The sequence below is a fragment of the Pecten maximus genome, chromosome 2 (assembly GCF_902652985.1).
Source record: "Pecten maximus chromosome 2, xPecMax1.1, whole genome shotgun sequence".
Classification (NCBI taxonomy): domain Eukaryota; kingdom Metazoa; phylum Mollusca; class Bivalvia; order Pectinida; family Pectinidae; genus Pecten; species Pecten maximus.
This window is the reverse complement of record NC_047016.1, coordinates 52,196,877-52,220,020: the sequence shown is the minus strand read 5'-3', so window position 1 is coordinate 52,220,020 and position 23,144 is coordinate 52,196,877. Positions and strand designations below refer to the sequence as shown.

General features: G+C 35.2%; 2 protein-coding genes across 2 annotated transcripts; one reads left to right on the top strand and one right to left on the bottom strand.

Annotated features, from left to right (window-relative positions):
• Window positions 1-3,236: 3,236 nt before the first annotated feature.
• On the top strand, window positions 3,237-5,502 carry LOC117341599 (indolethylamine N-methyltransferase-like). Its single transcript, XM_033903453.1, has 3 exons — window positions 3,237-3,424; window positions 3,568-3,769; window positions 5,048-5,502. The coding sequence occupies exons 1-3, from the start codon at window positions 3,280-3,282 to the stop codon at window positions 5,478-5,480; spliced, it is 780 nt and encodes a 259-aa protein (XP_033759344.1). The 5' UTR covers window positions 3,237-3,279; the 3' UTR covers window positions 5,481-5,502.
• Window positions 5,503-7,462: 1,960 nt separating this feature from the next.
• Window positions 7,463-23,012, bottom strand: LOC117322448 (nose resistant to fluoxetine protein 6-like). The gene is made up of 15 exons (XM_033877367.1): window positions 22,317-23,012; window positions 21,146-21,288; window positions 19,310-19,391; window positions 17,236-17,335; window positions 16,158-16,477; window positions 15,199-15,363; window positions 14,525-14,618; window positions 14,284-14,376; window positions 12,921-13,086; window positions 12,313-12,392; window positions 11,716-11,826; window positions 10,908-11,031; window positions 10,200-10,386; window positions 9,823-9,965; window positions 7,463-8,795 (listed from the first exon to the last, which is right to left on the bottom strand). Exons 1-15 carry the CDS (start codon window positions 22,996-22,998, stop codon window positions 8,652-8,654), a joined length of 2,634 nt encoding a protein of 877 aa, XP_033733258.1. The 5' UTR covers window positions 22,999-23,012; the 3' UTR covers window positions 7,463-8,651.
• Window positions 23,013-23,144: the final 132 nt, after the last annotated feature.

Genomic DNA, 23,144 nt, shown 5'->3' with positions numbered 1-23,144 from the left:
GGCAGTGTAAGGTAAACATCCGCCAGCATCACCAGAGGGCAGTGTAAGGTCAAACATCCGCCACCATCACAACAGGGCAGTGTAAGGTAAACATCCGTCACCATCACCAGAGGGCAGTGTAAGGTAAACATCCGTCACCATCACAGCAGGGCAGTGTAAGGTAAACATCCGCCAGCATCAGCAGAGGGCAGTGTAAGGTAAACATCCGTCACCATCACAACAGGGCAGTGTAAGATCAAACATCCGCCACCATCACCAGAGGGCAGTGTAAGGTCAAACATCCGCCACCATCACCAGAGAGCAGTGTAAGGTAAAACATCCGCCACTATCACCAGAGGGCAGTGTAATATAAATATCCGCCACATTCACCAGAGGACAGTGTGAGATAAACATCCGTCACCATCACTAGAGGGCAGTGTAAGGTAAAGATCCGCCGCCATCAACAGAGGGCAGTGTAAGGTAAAACATCCGCCACTATCACCAGAGGGCAGTGTAAGGAAAACATCCGCCACTATCACCAGAGGGCAGTGTAAGGTAACGATCCGCTGCCATCATCAGAGGCAGTGTAAAGGAAAACATCCGCCACCATCACCAGAGGGCAGTGTAAAGGAAAACATCCGTCACCATCACCAGAGGGCAGTGTAAGGTCAAACATCCGTCACCATCACCACATGACAGTGTAAGGTAAAACATCCGCCACTATCACCAGAGGGCAGTGTAAGGAAAACATCCGCCACTATCACCAGAGGGCAGTGTAATATAAAATATCCGCCACCTTCACCAGAGAGGAGTGTAAGGTAAAACATCCGTCACCATCACTAGAGGGCAGTGTAAAGGAAAATATCCGCCACTATCACCAGAGGGCAGTGTAAGGTAAAACATCCGCCACTATCACCAGAGGGCAGTGTAAGGTAAAGATCCGCCGCCATCACCAGAGGGCAGTGTAAGGTAAAACATCCGCCACTATCACCAGAGGGCAGTGTAAGGGAAAACATCCGCCACTATCACCAGAGGGCAGTGTAAGGTAAACATCCGCCGCCATCACCAGAGGGCAGTGTAAGGGAAAATATCCGCCACTATCACCAGAGGGCAGTGTAAGGTAAAGATCCGCCGCCATCACCAGAGGGCAGTGTAAGGTAAAACATCCGCCACTATCACCAGAGGGCAGTGTAAGGGAAAACATCCGCCACTATCACCAGAGGGCAGTGTAAGGTAAAGATCAGACGCCATCACCAGAGGGCAGTGTAAGTAGAACATCCGCCGCCATCACCAGAGGGCAGTGTAAGGTAAAGATCCGCCGCCATCACCAGAGGGCAGTGTAAGGTAAACATCCGCTGCCATCACTCAGAGGGCAGTGTAAGGAAAAACATCCGCCACTATCACAAGAGGGCAGTGTAAGGTAAACATCCGCCAACATCACCAGAGGGCAGTGTAAGGTAAAACATCCGCCATCATAACCAAATAATAGTGTAAGATTAAACATCCGCCACCATCATCAAAGCACAGTGTAAGGTAAAGATCCGCCACCATCACCAGAGGGCAGTGTAAAGTAAACATCCGCCACCATCACCAGAGGGCAGTGTAAGAGAAAACATCTGCCAGCTTCACCAGACGGTAGTGTAAGAGAAAACATCCGCCACCATCACCAGACGGTAGTGTAAAAGAAAACATCCGCCACCATCACCAGAGGGCAGTGTAAGGTAAACATCCGCCACCATCACCAGAGGGCAGTGTAAGAGAAACATCCGCCACCATCACCAGACGGCAGTGTAAGAGAAAACATCCGCTAGCATCACCAGACGGTAGTGTAAGGGAAAACATCCGTCGCCATCACCAGAGGGCAGTGTAAGAGAAAACATCCGCCACCATCACCAGAGGGCAGTGTAAGGTAAAGATCCGCCGCCATCACCAGAGGGCAGTGTAAGATAAACATCCGCCACTATCACCAGAGGGAAGTGTAAGATAAACATCCGCCGCCATCACCAGAGGGCAGTGTAAGATAAACATCCGCCACTATCACCAGAGGGCAGTGTGAAGTAAACATCCGCCACCATCACCAGAGGGCAGTGTAAGGTAAAGATCCGCCACCATCACCAGAGGGCAGTGTAAAGTAAACATCCGCCACCATCACCAGAGGGCAGTGTAAGGTCAACATCCGCCACCATCACCAGGGGGCAGTGTAAGGTAAACATCCGCCACCATCACTAGAAGGCAGTGTAAGAGAAAGCATCCGCTAGCATCACCAGACGGTTGTTGAAGGGAAAACATCCGTCGCCATCACTAGAGGGCAGTGTAAGGTAAACATCCGTCACCATCACAACAGGGCAGTGTAAGGTAAACATCCGCCAGCATCACCAGAGGGCAGTGTAAGGTCAAACATCCGCCACCATCACCAGAATAAAGTGTAAGGGAAAATATCCGCCGCCATCACAACAGGGCAGTGTAAGGTAAACATCCGTCACCATCACAACAGGGCAGTGTAAGGTAAACATCCGCCACCATCACCAGAGGGCAGTGTAAGGTAAACATCCACCACCATCTCTAACAGTAATCCCCCTCGCGCTCAGAAATCTGAGTCGTCCACAATCGAGATTTATATAGAATTACACACCTTTTGTCGCAACTGTTGTAAAATAACTAAAGTTTACACATATGAAAGGGCTGATATTGGCTGTCCATGTTGTCAATGCAACCTTGATATACTTTCTCTTCGCTATGTTGCAGTGTTGTTGGGTGTTTTTTTTTAATTATTTCTTTCGGTTCTTAAATCTCTTTCGGAAAATTCTTTTCGCAACTCTGCATGTTTGCGAAGATATCACAAAAGTTAAAACAACACCGATGATAAGTGGTGAGTATGCTACTTTAGCATTTAGAATTTTATCGGTTAAATTTTACCACCTGACCACCTGTGATTGTAACATCTTGCACTAATAAGTATATATTTTTGTATTTAATCACCGTCAGCATAATAAATAGGCATGGCTTTTTTGATGATGAGTTGACGACTGCGCCTATTATTCTAATGTGAACATTTATTACAGGTACCGGGTAAGAATGAAAAGAACAAAGCAAATATATGTGTATAACATTCTGTTGTTGAATAATGATCAAAGAATTGCAAACATCAAATATTCATTGGTTTTTCAGCCAATCGTTGTTTTTATTTTTGACTCCATTGAAGATGAAATGATGATACACACATCAGTATATAAAGACCATGTTTCACAATTTTCAGGAAGAATACTGGCCTAACCTGTGTTTGTAATTTTCCCGAGCAGGATGTCGTTTTTAACCGAAACTACAGACTATGATAACTTTGACCCCCAGGCCTACATTGGTGATCGCGGATTTTCTTTTGGTGACGAGGCAGAGAAGAAGATTCTTCTATTTAATGTGGACGCTCTTCACGATATCTTTCATTCAGGTACATTTGTATATTAAAAAGAAGATGATTTATTACACTGATTGCAATATATCTCTCATTCCTATTGCCCTGTGTATTTCTACCTGTCCTACTGTTTATCGTTAATCATCCATCTAACCATATTTGTTTTAAAATTTGAATAGGTGCAGTAAGGGGCCATAACTTATTGGATGTAGGGACTGGGCCGACCATCCGTACCATACTCAGTTCATGTGGTCACGTTGATAATATCTATCTCAGTGACGTCAATAAGCAAAGTCGCGACCTCTTGAATGATTGGTGGAAAAGTGAACAAACGTCTGAACAAGAATTAACGGACTATGTCTTAAAGAAAGAGAATGCAAGGTACGTCTAATAATGTTAACCATATCTACAAGGAATTACCATGATCGTTATAAGTTCATGTACGTTTTAGAATACGTATGATTTACATAGTATATTTAAGAAATAATTAACGATGATTCGTGTATTATTGCAGGATATACAACGAGGACGAGGATATTTTGCAATTAAATTAATAACGAAGGCCACAGGCCTGAGTTATTAATTAAAATTGCAAACTATCCGAGTCCGAGTTGTATATCCTGCAACAATACACGAGTCAAAGTTGATTATTTCTATTCTACCATGTACTGTTTAGTTCTGAGATCGACCTCTTTCTAATAGAAAAACAGCAAAGAAACCCTGGGAAAACCTTGTAATTTATTTCTTGAGTATTGCATTATTTGTTGATGAAATATACAGGCAATACAGTACTACGATCAAGAGCATCTATCATATGGCATTGATTTTGAAAATTAAAAAAAAGGATAAAAAAAAAAAAAAAAAAGTGGGGGCCTCCGTAGGATTCGAACTCGCGTCGTGATAAAAATATATTGAAAGACTAACCCATTAGCCCACTCGACTATAGTAACCTTTTATGAAACGGGTGAATATTAGATATTTAAAATTGTAACAGCCGTGACTCACGAGCGTGTATTATTGGCACGAGCGTGGGTTATTGGAAAATAATACATGGTTTTTAACCAATCAAAACTGGCGTTACAGGCAAACATGGTAGAATCAAATTTATACTTTCAATAGTTATCTACTCATTTATTTAAATATAATATTAGTTTTTTATTAATTTATTTATTTTTCAATGCAATTATTGATTTACTCTTTTATTTGATTGGGTTATTTTTTTTCTTTTGATTGGAATTTTTTTTTTTTTTTTTTTATTGTAATATATATTTATTTATTCAAAGCCAGTATTTGCTTATTTCTTCATTTAACTATTAAATGATAATATTTGTTCGTTTATTAACTTGATGGTAATATTTATCTAATGGTAAGATTTACTTAAATATTTCTATATACATATTTTTGCTTGATCGTAATATTTTTTTTATTTTTTTATTTATTCATGTTTTGATTAAATGTTAGTACATGTTTCTTTATCTATTAATTTAATGACAATATCTTTCTATTTAATGGTAATACTTACTTGAATATTTACTTGATCAATGCTAATGCATATATTTATGTAAGTGATGACAATTAATGAATTTATTCATTTATCTCTTTTGTGGTAATGCTTATTTATTATATGGTAATATTTATTTCTTTATTTATCTATTTAAGAAATTCCATTGAAGAAAGACAGCAAATGATGAAGACAAAGATTCGTGGAATTCTTCCAATTGACGTTAGATCTGGAAATCCTCTAGGGAATGGAAACCATCCTCTCCAGTTTGATGTAATTACGACAAGTCTATGTTTAGAATCAGCTTCGCAGACTTTGGAAGAGTACCATAAGAACGTACAAAATGTGGCTTCTTTGCTGAAAGTTGGTGGTCATTTGATTGTACTGGGTGCCTTCAACATCCCACATTATGATGTAGGGCACTTCAAATTCCAGTGTGTCCCTCTATCTCAAAATAGCATCGGTCAAATATACACAGAATGTGGATTCGATATAGTCAAATGCACTCAAACGGTAGTGAGTGAAGGCGGAAAATGGAATCCATCCTCGTCCAGCGAAAGTTTTGCAATGCTTGCTATCAAAAAGAAATAGATTATTTATTCTTTGCTGATGTATAATGTCCATGTTTCCCGGTCGCATGACCAGTACGCATCAGTACATTTATTATATTTACATTCATAATTTTTTTTTATTTACTGTAGCTTAAGACGCGTTTAAATTTGCCGCTTCCCCTATCACTGACGTCATCAGGTTCAAATACCGGAACAGTCGAAACTGCCAGAATGATTAATATAGTCCCTCATTAACGACAATTCGGAAACGAGCCCCTGTGAGTGTGACGACATTGACAATTCGATCATTCTTAGATCAAGAACGGCGCTTATAGTTATTTTGTGTTGACTACATTTTGTTTTAATCATAAAATATTACTCTCATAACTTGTGAAGTTGCTTTCTTTTTTGCGTTGTGGATAATAAATGCTAGCATTCGAAATCTCTCCAGGCCGAAAGTAACTGGCGGCCATTGTTTTGACCAGCAACACCTGGGGCTGTATTCCTACTCTGACCGAATCACTGTAAATTGTAGTATACAGTCTCATGAATACAATTTGGTTTACTAACGACATATAGGCAAATGCAAAACAGAATGTAAATATATATATATAATTATATCAGTCAGATAGTATTAGATAATTTTAGGACGACAACTTTATTTTATACAAGGCCAATTTTGTCAATTTTGTAATTAACGGTAACAAGAAACGCACTTACTATTAATCAGAAAATTGACAGACATCATAAGTCTATAAAGATATATCTGTTTCAATTCAGATTTATTCTATATTTTGATCAGGCGGAACTGGAATGTTCCTTCATACAGATCACTGTACTTGGCACTTTGAAAGAAGGGACACAACTCTTGCAGATATAATGTCAGTTGCTGCGTTCAGATTTCTGTATCAGAATGATTTTAGAACGATTCAATATAAAGAGGAATTCTGTGATTGAGCGACATAATATGCACCATCATATCAGTTCTACAACAATTTATCAGCATGTCTGAGGATGAAAAGGCCGACACGTTATGGCATATAATTAGGTATACAATATCTCAAACTATCCCATTCATTTTGAGATTTCTTCCGGTTATACATATAAAAAAAGAAGACACTGGTTAAAATCATGTGTAGACGTTCTAAGAATCTGCAAAATGACGTTTTTCACCAACACCAACACCCCCATCCCTCCCAAAAAAATGAAGAAAAAAAGTCCAATCTGTATATTCCATTCGTAATATTTATTTTAAAGCACCAATTGTTTGTATCCTTGTAAGATAGCAAAGAAGCCAGGTATATAATACACACAAATACCAAACAAATAGTGGAAAACGACACTTCAAAATAAAAAAAATAAATCACATTTTCTAAAGAAAAGCTGATAAATCCGATAAAGGTATCAGTATTTTGTTACACATCATTTGACATATAAAACTGGAGTCATTTATCCGCTTGTCATAATGTATTTATTATCCTTCATACAAAAACAGCAGTATGAGAAGCACGTTGTACTCAATTCATCTTCTGAATAGCTGCGTTTGATCTTAATTCTTATTGTTTCGAAGAAGGAGACATTTATTCCTATAGATTGCATGGAATCGTTCGCGTTGTGTCGTGCCGTGTCGTGCCGTGTCGTGTTGTGTCATGTCGTGTCGTGTTGTGTTGTGTCGTGTCGTGCCGTGTTGTGTCGTGTCGTGCCGTGTCGTGTTGTGTCATGTCGTGTCGTGTTGTGTCGTGTCGTGTCATGTTGTGCTCAGTTGTGTTGTGTTGTGTCGTGTTGTGTTGTGTCGCGTGTCGTGTTGTGCTCTGTTGTGCCGTGTTGTGTTGTGTTGTTTTGTGTCGCGCTGTGTCGTGTTGTGTTGTGCTCTGTTGTGTCGTGTTGTGTTGTGTCGTGTCGTGTCGTATTGTGTTGTGTTGTGTTGTGTTGTGTTGTGTCGCGTGTCGTGTTGTGCTCTGTTGTGTCGTGTTGTGTCGTGTCGTGTTGTGTCGTGTCGTGTTGGGGGGGGGGGGGGGGGGGGGTAAGGCGGTGGCCGAAGTTAAGGTGTTCTGACACTGTAGTCACCTCTGGGTCGGTAGTTCGTGTGTCACAGATTTATGTGTAATTATTTCTGGTATTAATTTCGCTCAATTCATTTTGATTAAAGAAGTATTGTATACTGTATCTATAAATGAATTAAAAATTTCCGCAGAGAAATCCCATAAATAGTATATATTGACTTTAAGATCTTACAACAAGGTTCAACACGGGTTTCCTACTCCGCCCGACCGAGACAACGTCAGATATTATGGCATAGTGAAACAGATGTATGGACATAATGATGTTCAATGTAATCAAATTAAAAATAATTATAGGGCTGGTATAGATATTTCTGGTACAAGGGTATCATAATTATAATAACTTTATCGGCCGGTTTTTTTTCTCTCCTTTTTTTCCTATTTCTCTCCCTTTCTTTTTTTAAAGAAAACTTCTTTGCTCCAAATATATCATCAACATACCTTAATAACATTTTGAAAAAATAAAAATAGATTTATAAAACATTTGGTAATGTTTCAATGTGAGTGTGATTTTAAATTAATTCCGAAGTTGAAAGTAGAAAAAAGTTGAACTTAAGATACATTTATATGCATAGTTTATACACATATATATATATAAGCTGACAACTGAAGTATTATGACCAAAAACTCCGCATTCATCTGAATAGTTTGTCCACAAAGTGCGTCAAAAAACCCGAAGTTTAATCGCTGAGAGTTATATATCAATGATAGCATGTCCATGTATCGAACATTTTCAAAAGAACTTCTCGTTATTGAACATATAGGTATTTGTACTTATATGCTAAACATATATCAGGAGGTTTATTACGGTAAACAGATTCATATCAATTAAATTCATGTCTACACAACATCCGCGATTTCTGTGAATAGCAATGTCGGGAAATTCTTTGATAAAATACCACATGATGAAGTTGCAGTAAACAAAACATATATCATAAAAAAAATGTTGAAGTTTAAAAATAGATGTATTTTAAAGTTGCATATTTATTGCATACAGATTTTCTAATCAGTAAAAATATAATACGAGTATAATGACATGTCTTTATGAATGATTAGACATTTAAACTGTCATTTTCGAGAAAAAATCAAAAAAATCAACAATATTACTCATTTCCAATCACATCTTTCGTGACTTTATGTCATGCCTGTCTTCACTTTTTGGTTTTTCCTTCTTTTCTTCCACCCCCTCTACGGAATATAACTTTCTCCAAGGCCATCATTGGAGCTTCAAACGCCAGGGAGAGAACAAAGGCCGCCATGTACGACATCACCATGTAACCCAGAAACAGAAAAATCTGCAAATAAAATCATACCTTATAAATGAATTATTTTTTTCAATAAAATGAAAAATCTTCTTTTAAGGAAATTTTAATTTCCCTTTTTCTAGGAAAAAATAATAAGTTAAAAACAATATCTTGACAATAAAGGCGAAGAGAAAATTATGGTTCGTTTCAAAATCTTCCTAAATATTTCATCCACTTTCCTTTAAACCCCTTGATAAAATCGTTAAATATAATCATCGAAAACATCACATTAAAGTAAAAACATCTTGTACGGTTTTACAATAAAATCCCTTGATAATACTGTACGTATTCTGTATAATTTCTCCGTTCAAGATAATGGTCCATGGACGATGGATGATGAAAATCTTCATGTTGGTGTTTTTTTGTTTTTTGTTTGTTTTGTTTTTGTTTCTGTTTCTGTTTTTTTTTTTTTTTTTTTTTTGTGAAACTACTTGATACAAGTTACGGGGATGCTTTAAAAATTAAAGATATTCAGATACACTATTTAAATATTACAACACTATTTCACAAAATCGCCAATGTATTGAATGTAAATTTGGCTAGTTATTCGTGTGTTGGCATTATGCCTTCTTTTTTTATTTTAAGGTTACCCTTTTCGTTCAATCAAACAAACCAAATTTAAAACACATATGCGTTCACATATACATTTTGTATGCCTAATTAATTTTGAAAGTATACATCTTATCACCTGTATATGAAAACGAGACCCTTACGGATGATTACGCTAGTGAGTTATGTACCATGTGCTTTAAATAATTTATAAATAAAATATATTGCCGTTTTCATCCCAAACATATATACGATGTAGCTTTCGGAACAAGCTCCATAATTAACATTTAGAAGATAAATTGCATCCATTTGACCGATTTTCTAAATACTGCATTTGTATTAACACTTACGAAAGCTTTGTCGGTGACATAGATAGTATTAACACTTACGAAAGCTTTGTCGGTGACATAGATTGTATTAATACACTTACGAAAGCTTTGTCGGTGACATAGATAGTATTAACACTTACGAATGCTTTGTCGGTGGCATAGATGTATTCTCTTGCTGACATTAGGTTCATTAACATAATTATCATGTGGACTAAGTAGGCACAGTAAGTAAGCCTTCCCAACGGCACAAACGGTTTCCAGGATAGAATCGTGTTCACAAAACCTGTCAAAGATAAGAATATTATGCATGGATTGCATGATTAAAGCGGTTTTATAGCATAGTTACAGAAATAGTAGAGGAAATATTTCTTTTCATAAATTCTCCCCAAAAAGTAATACATAGTTAATTTATTGATAATTAGTAAACACACGATATAACAGTAAAACAAGCTCCATGGTTCGTAAACAAAAGATATGACTAATTACATTCATTGAAATATAAATTGTTTCAGTATACCTCCATTTCCGGTAGCGCATGCGAATATCACCCAGCTTATGCATGCTCCCCACAAGGATCTTGAAGTTGAATTGTAAAGGGCGGCTACTCCAACACTGACAGGGTCTCCGTTCGCAGAATCGTAAATACCATAAACGACTAGACAAGCGACAACGCTTGCTACTACCCAAATGAAGAAATTGACATACTGGAAATGAAAATAAACAACTTTTTTACATTACAGATGACTCTAAAGGAGTTTGTTGTTGTTGTTGTTGTTTGTTTGTTTGTTTTTCATTTTTATTTCCTTTTTTCTTTTTTTCTGTTTTTTTCTGTTTTTTTTTTTAATTTGATGAGCATAGAATTGTGATCGTCATTGTTAATTATTATTGTGTATCATATTCAGATTCCAAATAAATCAAGTTACCCCTTAACGGCATAGATATACATGAAATACTCCTCAAACTTTTGACCATGCATGTAGTAAAGATAGCCAATAAGATCGTTATCAACATGGGAATTGCAGTCGATACGAATATCGCTATTTTTTTCTTTTAAATGTCTCCTATCATGTACTTTGCATTTTGTATTTTGCAATATGTACTTATTAAAAGCAAGTCAACTGTGTTCAATGATCTGATTTCGTATCTATACATAAAATGAAACTCAAGTAAAGACAACTTCTCCACTCCATATTTCTGTTTGAGACGTCCGTGTTTCAGAACCAACCTTGTTTATTTTCACATTCAGTCCTTTTTCGTGTAGTATGTATCCAGTGACTAATCCGACGATGTACGGCCCCATACGACAGTAGGGTTTGATGTAGTATTTCGTCATATAGTCGCCAGATGCACTTGAAATGTTAAAACATTTTAATATGTAATAAAAAAAAGTCTGGATTTTCATGGATTTGTAAACAGTTAAGTGCGACTATCTCGCATGTGCTATTTCCTATGTTTTTTTTCTGATACAAAATAATCAATCATCCCAAAGCGGATTTTCATTTTCGCACTCACGATTTTACCCCGATTTGACGAAGAGTGAAATGGTGGGTGTCGTTTATGAAACAAAAGTCGCTAACCTCTTTGCTGGAATACCAGTGTATGTTCTTGTAATGTTTTAATGGCCTCCATGCAAATATATCATCATTAATTTATCGATTTCAGTTGATATTACTGTCTCGCCATCTTCGCTTCTTAATCATATACAGCTGTATGTATCAATCGTTTAGTTTTACGAAAGTCGTGTTTATACAGTTAATTCCTAGCGAACACATATTGCACTTTTACATAAAGTATTTACATAAAATGATCAAATTCTCTGATGTCCTATGCGTGGTTCAGCCAAAGACGGGTCATAGAAATATTTTAGCATGGTTTTGACATAGAAATCAAGAAATAAACGCTTTTGTTTCCTTTTGGATTTTAAGCTCCTAATTCTTTTAAGAATTATAGACTTGATCCATAATCAACTCTGACAGTAAATCCAACGCATTATAATTTTGTTTTTTTCCCCCAAAAAGACAAAATTTACTCACGCCACGTCAACAAAAGTGATGGGAAGATCATATGTAGCTGATATGATAGCAGTAGCCACCGTTACGCCAAGCAGGAACACAGCACACACCAGGACTCCTATCTTTTTGAAGCTGTAGTAGACACATGGATAGCAGCATGATATTACATGTATATGTTAATCTGATATAATAGTAAATTATAACGTAGCTAACTTTTATATATAAGGATACTATGAATATGAATAATAATAAAACACAACTATATTAGTATTTTGCCCAAACAATTTAATTGAAATTTTCAATAGAACACTTTTTAGGTTTATGCCAATGCACGGTATCAAGTTGAGGAACAAAAGAGATATCATGACATATGTGCATATAGATTATATTGTACTTTCTAAACAAAGAAAGAATAGGGAAAAAAATATTTACTTATCTGTTATTTGCGTTTAAACGCCACCTTGTAAGACAAGGTAATTCCTTTGCGGTAAATAAATAACTAAGTATGAACCAAAATATATTTGCAGTTTTATGTGAGGTAAATGTCAACAGAATACTTCATGCTGGTTCGTGTTCGTGGAGTGTATTATCTGAAGTAAGAATTATGTGTATGCTTACAAGTACAGAGGAACCAACATCAGAGGGCTCAGTATGTAGAACTGCATATCGTTTGCTAGATACCATGCTACTCCCAGGCACTGAAAAACAATGGTGGAATAATATTAAACGGAACAAACAATATATACATGTATAATAACATTGGTAAAAATATAGGTGAGGTTTATATGGAATAAAAATGTAAAATAACCTTCGATTATCCCATTATACTTACCGTGCACACTAAGTTAAATAAGGAATAAGACAATTGAAGTGTTTGTCTCACTGGAAGTATACGGTTTTTTTGTGAGTGTTTGTTTTCTTGCTTTTTTTTTTTTTTTTTTGTCTATTGTTATCCTTTGGAGATAGTTTCCGTTAGTCGAAAGCTATCAGCAAAATCTATTGCATGATGTACCTACACGTATATATACATTTGTGAAACACTATTATACCTTGATTTACAATTGCATAATGCTATTAGATATTACTTTACAAATGTAAAATAATCAATTGCAACTGTCACATACTATAAAGCATTACAATATATCTTACGCATTGACTTGGACTGTCAAATGTCATTGAAATTTGACATGTTTAACAAGCAAGATCAAACCAGTCTATGATCTCACCATTTTTTCGGAATGAACGAAATTGTTCACATATAAAAGGCTTGTCCACCATGTGGTTGAGCATGAATCAATCTCAAATCCATCCTTTGGCCATTCTGGTCCATCACCAAGGTAGCGAGATAGTGTTGCATTGATCATCAATATCAACATGTAGGCGGGCGTGAGTCTGTGTGTGTCAAAGATTGAATAATTTTACGGAACGTATAACTTTATATATAGCATTTATCAAAACGGTTTGTAGTTATACATTCACAGCAACAGTTCAAAAGATAATATTGAGAAAAAAAACACGATTATTTATGTCGAACTTAGCGGACAGATATTAACAAGAGGTCAAATTACAATACGGAATTTTCGTGGAAGTTATCAACCTTGAAACATAACGCTGCTAAACAAAGAAAACATAAATATTCGCAAAAAGTGGATCTCGTTAATCAGATGAAGTCGTGACTGGCTCCCGAACAAAATTTGTTGTTGACATTTCTGACGTGAAACGTTGTGCCCTTACATTAAGTTTTCTTATACTAATTCAGTACTTAAAAAGCTTCCATATTTGCCCATACCGGAATTTCACGATAACCAGTAATCGATGATCTTGTTATTATTTTGATCTCTGAATGTAAGTCGGTATCTACATTTCATGTAAATTTCAATTTGTTACGCAATTCGAAGACTCATCTACCTAATGGTTTTACTTACACTGAGACCTTGTATCATGCATCATCAATATATATACTGCTCCTGTCATACCAAGCGACAAACGTGCCGCATTTTTTTATCTCCGGTTTGAAGATCTCGGAATGAGGATTAACTAGCAAATTGCATGTTACATTTACGGTACATTTTACATAGGTTTTATAATATCGGGACCAGCATTTTACTTCGGGGTAAACGAGTTTTTCGAATTATCCGAGTTCGAATTATCCGAGTTTTTATTACGAAGAGAAAGAAGGATTTTGGCCGGGACCGGAGTAATACTGTGAGTTAGACGGGTTGTCCTAGTTATCCGAGTTCGAGTTAACGAAGTTTGACTTATTTGATATCGTATAACAACTTATGTAACCTCTTTTTAAATTGAATAACGAAAGGATACGGAGAAAAAAGGTGTGTGAAAATAACGTCGATACAGTGAAATGACTGGATTCAATTCAGTGTTTATCACAATGGAAACATTAAAATAACAGGAGTCAATTTAATCTTTATCACAATAGATACATTGAAATAATAGGAGTTGATTCAATGTTAATCACAGGAGATACATTGATAACGGGTTAATCATCAACGGATTTTATCGAGGTCCTCTGGCTCATTGGTTTGGCATATACTACAACATACTACATCAACCTTATTGATAATGACTTACCTCCAGAACCGATGAAAGTAGAACAAAAACCAGTTAATTCGACCCTTTTCCTTCTTCATCTCCTTCATAAACACAAACGCCACAAGTAACCCGCTGTAGAAATTCAAGATAAACAATGAGTTAATGTTACACGACACAAAAAGGCCTCGTTAACTCGGAATCGACTCGGGCGAATCATGATTTTTGGACTTCAATATAAAAAGTCCTTTTGATTTTTCTATCTATAAAAACTTATACAAACCTCATAGTGAAGAAAGTATCGACTGCCATCAGGCCATTGATTATAGCCATAAACGTCCAACGGGATACTACACTGGTAAAGAACGTAAAGTTCTCTGAAAAAAATGGCATCAAATTATCAATAATATGATGACAAAAAGAAAACACAAACACACACACACATTCGTCAAAGGATGAAGACATTATTAAAGGTTGTGTCGAAATATTACAATGACTACAGTGCATGTACGGATGAATATTACATTATAATAAATTAAATGTCTAGAAATAATAGACAGATTTGAAACTCGCATATAATTGCAATTTAGTCTTTTTTTCAGCATTGGACAAGTATGTTTTATTTTCAGGATTTTAGTTTGGTCCCTTGTGCACTACAAAACGTATTTCTTGTGATCCATACATAGAATAAATCAATAAGATGTTGACATGCATACTATTATTATATAGAAATACGGCAAACCCGCAAAATGAATGAATGAATGAATGAATGAATAAATAAATAAATAAATAAATAATGTATCTAGGAAATCAAAAAGAAATTAAAAAAAATATATAAAATTCTGCCATTATACCTTCATAGATATACGTCGTCAATGATATTTTCTCTTCTAAATATTTTGATATTATACAATATATTACACATGTAATTTTGGAATACTACAGGGAACAACTTACGGATATAGGCCATGGAGAAGGAGTAAGTATGTCCAAGAATTACCCAGGACATGCTCAGGAACCGAAGGCCATTAACAGCTCCTAGAGCACCGCCTTGTTCTGCATTTAACAGCTTTCTCCCATTGGTCCACACAGAGAAAGACAGCAACAGTTTCACCAGTATCCCTAAACATCAAAGGACACATTGATTATACGTTTCCAAACACACTTGCATATAACCTAGGCACATGCTGCTCGATTTCTAGATCTGCCGTGAAAAGTAGCCAATTGCCCGGCCACGAGTTTTTTTCCCTGTGTACTCCAATTCCCTCCCCCACTAACAACCTTCACGCGCGTCCAGCCGGGCCAATAATAGTGATTAATATAAATTGATATAACTTGTTCTGGAATCATTTTAAACATTAAGAAAGTTTTATTTAAGGGGTTTATTTCAAACAATACCATATACAAAATTGTTAGTTTCGCATTTTATTGACAGATGACACCTTTTAAAATCTACCAATGTAAAATATACGGTGCTTACTTTAAAATAAATTTTCAACAATAGTGCGATAAACATTGCCATGTATTCTGTATGAAGTAATACCCTCTAAAATAATTAAGCGGTCGTATATAAAATATTCAATATTTGCTGAAGAATGTTCAATTCGTAAAAAGTGTACGTATTCAATTACTGAAATTTACGTATTTTGAGAGCATTTGTGCTGATTTGTTGAGGTTTGCTTACTTTGTTTGAATAAAAAAAATATTAGACAAAATATATGTTGTATATATAACTCAAACAGATCTTGTTCTGTAATACTAAATTCTTACAATATGGCCTATCACAATAGCGAATACGTTCGTATCTGTTAAATGTCCAGCATCATCAACCCATAACGTTTAACTGAAAGCAACTAATTGCTTAAATAAACATCTTAACAATATATACAAATAAAACTTAACAAAGATAACCTCACCATCGACACGTTCTGGTTGTTTTTCTTTCGGTGACGGAGATGGTGGTTCTTCCACCGGAGCTGTCGGGTAGATCTTAGGGATCGCGTCTTCTACTGCTGTTTTCTTGTATTCTTCGGAGTCGATCGTGTAGATAATAGAGGGAAATTCGCCCTGTTTATTTCCTTCAGTGACTTCAGGTATCGGGGCGTGTACGTCATGAATCGTCCTCGGCTTATCTTGACTTTTTTCTGCAGTAGTTGGTTTGCTCTTGCATTGTTCACGCAGTATGTCAAAGGCCGTGGATACTACCATCAGAGCCGCAAACAAACCACATATACTCCTACAAATGGGAATTGTTATATACAGTGCAAATGATGATGATGATGATGAGGAGGAGGAGGAGGAGGAGGAGGAGGAGCATTACGATTTAATTGCAAACTAATCAAAACGGACAAGATAAAATCTTGCAAATCACCATGGCTCATCGAAACGGTGCAGTATGATGCAATCGATGTCCAGAATAAGACCGATCGGAACTGCTTAATCTTTGTTTTCTTATTTTTATTTGTAAAACCATTCTAATTTTGAATGAAATAAATACCCCTCATTGTACCTTATAAGCGCAAAGTTGAAGCGACAGGTCGGACACATGTTAGTGCCGATGACAGCGATGTGGAATGATAGGTAAAATAATGTCATTATGGTATAGGTTTGCAATCAGTTTTAGAACTGATTTGATTTGTTTGATTTCTGTATTTTAAGTATTCTTTAATCTCCAATATAATAACAATGTATCAATGATACACAAAACGGCATCCAATCAATATTATCACTGAATCCTGACCGGTCAAAATGGATTACTTATCAAAACTAAACTAAACTATCTCTTAACCGGTCAAAATGGATTACTTATCAAAACTAAACTTTCTCTTAACCGGTCGAATGTCCATGTAACATGTGTGATCGTTAAGTTCCATCATACCAGTATCTATGTCATATATACTGGTACATTATCAGATATGAGAAGGATACTCCCTGGTGTCACATAATCATTTTTATTCTGAATAGCAATTTCGCATGAAGACAAGATAAACTTACAATGCAACGATAGCTTTTGTGTCGTACGTGGTGTCCGTATAACTGCATGATGTTTTGGAAGCATATATCGGTGTATCCCCGGCCGGAATTGACGACAACACTAAGAAAATAAAAATAAAAGAAACATTGCAATTAATAATATCATGACTGATATTGATACTGTAAATTGGGATGTTTTAGTGTCGGAAAGTATCGTCAACACTCGGTAGTTTTATTACGATGTGTCTAAATTTTGAGTTCCATCAACCCTGAGTCAAATTTTAGCATGCTTCTGATATCCACACTGCAATACTTATTGTGCCTTTCGAGCGTTTGATATAATGTTGTAATTTTATTTCATTTTATTTCTTGGGGCAATTAATTATATATCACATATTTATACATAACTATATGTATGTAAACAGTTATAAGTTAGCCAATGTAAGTGTTAGCTTACCTATATTATTATTTGGCTTAATTAACCAATAATCGATTGATCGAATTCATGTGATCTGACTTATAGGTTGAAAATTACCTAATCACGACGAATATATAAAAGTTATCTTAAGCCTACCATCATATGAGTGTTCAAACACTCTCGACGTTTCATATCAATAGGTGCTGGTCTTTACATAGCCAACTTGTTTTAGTTCATTATTAACATGTGCAAACAAGAACATCCCTTCCTAAAGTAATTAAACATGCATAGACGTTTGAAATAGAAAGATTAATGAGATTGTACATACAAGAACTATGTGGTATTTACTTTTGGCGAAATGGACAATGTCAGTGTTGACATTTCACTTTAATTTCTAAGGGAACGATACTGGTTGAAATATAGGACGTGGATCTAGGTCTTGGTGACGTTTAATTTAGGTATTTATCACCTCTGACATGAACCATGATGACGTGGGATCGGTTAAAGGGTCTTAACCTTGACGTTGGTTGGTTAATATGCACCAGACCTATTAATAGTATGTAAGAATTATATTGTTTTAATATTTGAATTTTATATCAGTCATGAATGACATAATGTTTTAATAGTCGGCATGACTACAGAATGTGTTACACATAAAGTATCTTATGAAAATGAAATATATTCTATCTTTAATATATTTCTAACATTTTTTATTGCGTGATTAGAATGCACTCTTAATATAACACACATAAGTTTTCCCTTTTTTATTTCAATTTAACGTTAAATTGAGAATGTATCTGTCTGTATTGATAACAAATAACAACTCTTTTTAGCGAAAATGCATAATGCTAAAATAAAACTAACAAAATAACGCTACTACAAATATGACCTTCCTGGAAGGAAGGGGGAAACATGGATGTTTTGATGCTTTACTAGAAAAGATATACTGTCTTCTGTGTTTCCGAATTCCAAATACTTCAATGCAATATCAGAATTCAGGGAAAATATGTGACGTCAGAATAGTGTAGCGTTTAACTATTCTACACTATTTCCCCCCATTGTCGACATTTCTCGTCTCAACTAAAAGTTCCCAACCATTTCTACGCATATTATAGTGATATTTTTATTCTAACACAAAATCAAAATGGCCAAAGAAGGAAATTGATATTTGCGTTAATCGACTAATAGACCAAAGTTATATATTATAATATACAATCATCAGACCTAGTTAGATATTATAATATACAATCATCAGATCTAGTTATATATTATAATATACAAACACCAGACCCAGTTAGATATTATAATTTATTACATTTTTACCAGTGAAATATCAAAAAATATTCATTCTGTAAAAGTGATATTTTTCACTAGTGTGGCTAATATTTTGATATTTTTCACTCGTGCTGCGCACTCGTGAAAAATGTCAAAATATTAGCCCCACTCGTGAAATATATTTGGTATTACTGAAGACACTGTTAAATATCCTCTATATACAATCATCAGATCTAGTTATACATCAACTAGCTTGCTATGCCGTTTTTATCACTTCAATAAAGTAATTGTGTCCTTTGAAAACAAGAGACCTGGTAACATTACACTTTGTAACACATATATCAGAGTTCTGGAATCTTTTAGTACTTAAAGTACCTTCTGTCTAAAATAAATAATACTTACTTGCATTGACTAATACTAATATATCAGACTCGCCACATGTATCCGGAACGCATAAACCTTCTTTCATAGTCAGAGGAAATCCCTGTAAAATGAAACTTCCCGAAATGTCATCTAAATACAATATAACACAAGTCGTTAGCAATATTCGTAGGAAAGATTTGTTATCAAATCCTAATTAAAATATGTTCATTTTCAACTTATTAGATTAATGATATATTATTTGTTATTGTTCTTTAGAATTGTTGTTAGATTTATTTTTGTTGACTGTAGATGTATGTGAAGAGAGTAAGTAGTATTTTGTAGAATGAATGATGATTTATGTAAGAGTGGGTGCCTTTGTCATTAAATGTACATTTTGTATGTACAAATGTATATTTTGTTATCCAATAAGTTGTAAAGCTTACGGAATAAATTTGAATTGAATTGAATTGAATTGAATATTTTGAAGATTTCACTTCCACATGTAAATTTTAAACATAAAATTATGGTCACGTGTTTAAAAACATAACATAGATAAGCAATTATTGGAAACATGTTATCCAAGTCGATGATTATGTATGTAAATAGAAGTGAAGGAAGTTACACTGTGTTGTGACGTGTACACAATTTCAATCAAATCGGCCTATGGAGTTCCAATTGTTAATAACAATACTCATATTCAAATATGTCACTACTCAATCACTGCAACTATTTGGATGTGACTGGTGTAACATCCAAAATTAATTGTGACTGGCGTCAGACAATGCTTAACCTTTTAAGCATGATACATGTAGATCAAAAATAGACCCAAATGAGGGAAAATGTTGATCTTTGGAAGTATGTTTTAAGATAACTAAAAATTACTTGAATGACCATAGGTCAACATGTGTTTGTGTAGAACATCGTAAGATAGATTTGTGTTTGTGTAGAACATCGTAAGATAGATTTGTGTTTGTGTAGACCATCGTAAGATAGATTTGTGTTTGTGTAGAACATCGTAAGATAGATTTGTGATTGTGTAGAACATCGTAAGATAGATTTGTGTTTGTGTAGAACATCGTAAGATATATTTGTGTTTGTGTAGAACATCGTAAGATAGATTTATGATTGTGCAGAACATCGTAAGACAGATTTTTTGTGTTTGTGTAGAACATCGTAAGATAGATTTATGATTGTGTAGAACATCGTAAGACAGATTTTTTGTGTTTGTGTAGAACATCGTAAGATAGATTTATGATTGTGTAGAACATCGTAAGATAGATTTGTGTTTGTGTAGAACATCGTAAGATAGATTTGTGTTTGTGTAGACCATCGTAAGATAGATTTGTGTTTGTGTAGAACATCGTAAGATAGATTTGTGATTGTGTAGAACATCGTAAGATAGATTTGTGTTTGTGTAGAACATCGTAAGATATATTTGTGTTTGTGTAGAACATCGTAAGATAGATTTATGATTGTGCAGAACATCGTAAGACAGATTTTTTGTGTTTGTGTAGAACATCGTAAGATAGATTTATGATTGTGTAGAACATCGTAAGACAGATTTTTTGTGTTTGTATAGAACATCGTAAGATAGATTTATGATTGTGTAGAACATCGTAAGATAGATTTGTGTTTGTGTAGAACATCGTAAGATAGATTTGTGCTTGTGTAGAACATCGTAAGATAGATTTGTGTTTGTGTAGAACATCGTAAGATAGATTTGTGTTGTTTAGAACATCGTTAGATAGATTTGTGTTTGTGTTATAAACATGATACATAACATGCGCATCTTTTTTCTGTGGGTTATCAAATATTAATCATTGTATAGTGAACATATCGATATGAATAAAGATAATTAATTCCTTTATTTAATACCTGCATTGATGCTGGCACGCTGACCAAACAATACCGAGTTGCAAACTCCTCTGGTGTAATACTAAGGCACTGGTCATATCTGCCGGGGAAGAACACGTTCCCTTCCAGGATTCCAGCTCGAAGCTTTCCCATACTGTCTAACACTGCAAAGCGTGAAATACAATACTGTTGTAAATTTATTTCTTGGTTAAAAAGTATTTGTAGTGCGTCTATTACAACCTATTATATTTTCTACAGTTTTAGAGTTATAGATATAAGAATATTTATTGAGTCATGTAGTAATAACGACAGTTTAGACGAGTAAATTGTAAGTAAACTTGTTTGAGGTAATTTGCCCCTTTATCAAGACAGAAATATATAACAAACGATCGCATAGTGAAATTGATCACGAAAGAGTTACATAAGTTTAGTAGATAAACAAAGAACAAAAAACAATATCGTTGTCTTTTTGTTAATGATCCCTTCGGTTGATAATTCATTCGCTAATACGTATACTAATTTTGGTCGACTTATGGACGGATTGTCTAATTTATAACACTAGTATTAACGGATATATGGTTTGTAATGAAAATAAATAAAATTTGATTTGAAATTTAGTCATCAAAATGACAACTTAGAGAAGGTTGATTTAAGGTCAACCCAAATACTTTGAATTATTAAAAAATTGCTCTTATTCAGTTTGCTGGTAAGGGAAATGCCAAATGTCAAAGATTAGCGGCTCAGCAAAACGTAAATTTCGAAAAATTTAGTTTATATTTACCTTTTTTTCTTAATTTTTTGCTTCAATTATATTAGCTGATTTTGTTCCTAATACTTACAGAGTACTTTAAAGCGTGTACATTATCTTTTGTTTACAAGGACAATCAAGAAAGCGAAAAAAATTCAGTGGAAATTAAAAAAAACGCTCGGTGCGCGAAAACATGTTTACGCAAAATAGTCTTTGTGATTAAAGAGGTGAACATAACTCGTTTTACGGTTAAAGGTTATTCTACATAATGAGTTGAAAAATACATAGGTGACTACATATACTAATAGACACTTCGTAATAGACATCACTATTGTACATACATAAAATAACGTAACCCCCCCCTCGTAAAATCATCACTATGACTTCAAAAATGAAGATACTATGCATGACATCAAAATAGATATGAATGAAATTGAAACTTACTTTGAATAGCAGTCATTGATCCTTGTGTGACTGACGTCATCATTATCCCCAGATCCCGGAGGCAGAGTGAAGAAACACCTAATGATGTAAGCATGGCAGCTGGATCAAAGGTCATATTACTCAGGTTTGCTGATTCAAGAAATGTTTGAAGATCAGCGGGACCAGTGCCGAGAACTTCGGCGATGATGGCAGCGGGATCTTCACCCAGGGTTAACGTCAAATTTTCGAGAACATTTTCCAGAATTGGTCTAGTCACTTCTGTTAATCCAGCTCCCATTCCGGCTAGGAGACCCTCGACAGCAGGTGATGTCATGGTAGAATCGTCAATTGTAGAAAGAAACTGAAGGAACTTGAGCATATTGTATAACATATCTAAATCCTTATCATCCCCTCCAAAAAATGATGTGTTTCTAGATTGTGCAAATTCAAGAAATTGAAATATTGCGTTGAAATCGATCTGATCAACAATGTTTGATGTTTTATTCAGAAATGAAAACGCTTCCTGCAAGGGAGCAGAGAAATTCATACCAGAGGAAATCGATGTGGCGAAATTCATGATTCCTTTTGTGTAGATATCCTGGGGTAAGTTAGTCCCAGTGGTATTACCCTGGCTAAAGTACTGGCCATTTGTAAGTGTAACTGTGACGGCCAGAACCAAAGCGATCATCGGGAAACGTGACATTGTCAGTTTCAGATGTCCTGATTCTGAAATCTTGAAGACTAAATCTCCTAGGGGTGTTCGTCCCTTTATAGCTCTCAGTGACGTTTCTATCTGACGTCATACAATCCTTTAAAGGAGATGATTGTTCTAGCATACAATTAAATAGC

Bases quoted from the DNA above. Each gene is read 5' to 3' on its own strand.
- LOC117341599 (XM_033903453.1), top strand. From the start codon at position 3,280: ATGTCGTTTTTAACCGAAACTACAGACTATGATAACTTTGACCCCCAG. The intron at 3,425-3,567 runs GTACATTTGTAT...AAATTTGAATAG, and splicing joins TCACGATATCTTTCATTCAG to GTGCAGTAAGGGGCCATAAC. The intron at 3,770-5,047 runs GTACGTCTAATA...TATCTATTTAAG, and splicing joins TTAAAGAAAGAGAATGCAAG to AAATTCCATTGAAGAAAGAC.
- LOC117322448 (XM_033877367.1), bottom strand. From the start codon at position 22,998: ATGTCACGTTTCCCGATGATCGCTTTGGTTCTGGCCGTCACAGTTACA. The intron at 11,827-12,312 runs GTAAGCATACAC...TGTCTACTACAG, and splicing joins ATGTTGGTTCCTCTGTACTT to CTTCAAAAAGATAGGAGTCC. The intron at 9,966-10,199 runs GTATACTGAAAC...TATCTTTGACAG, and splicing joins ATGCGCTACCGGAAATGGAG to GTTTTGTGAACACGATTCTA.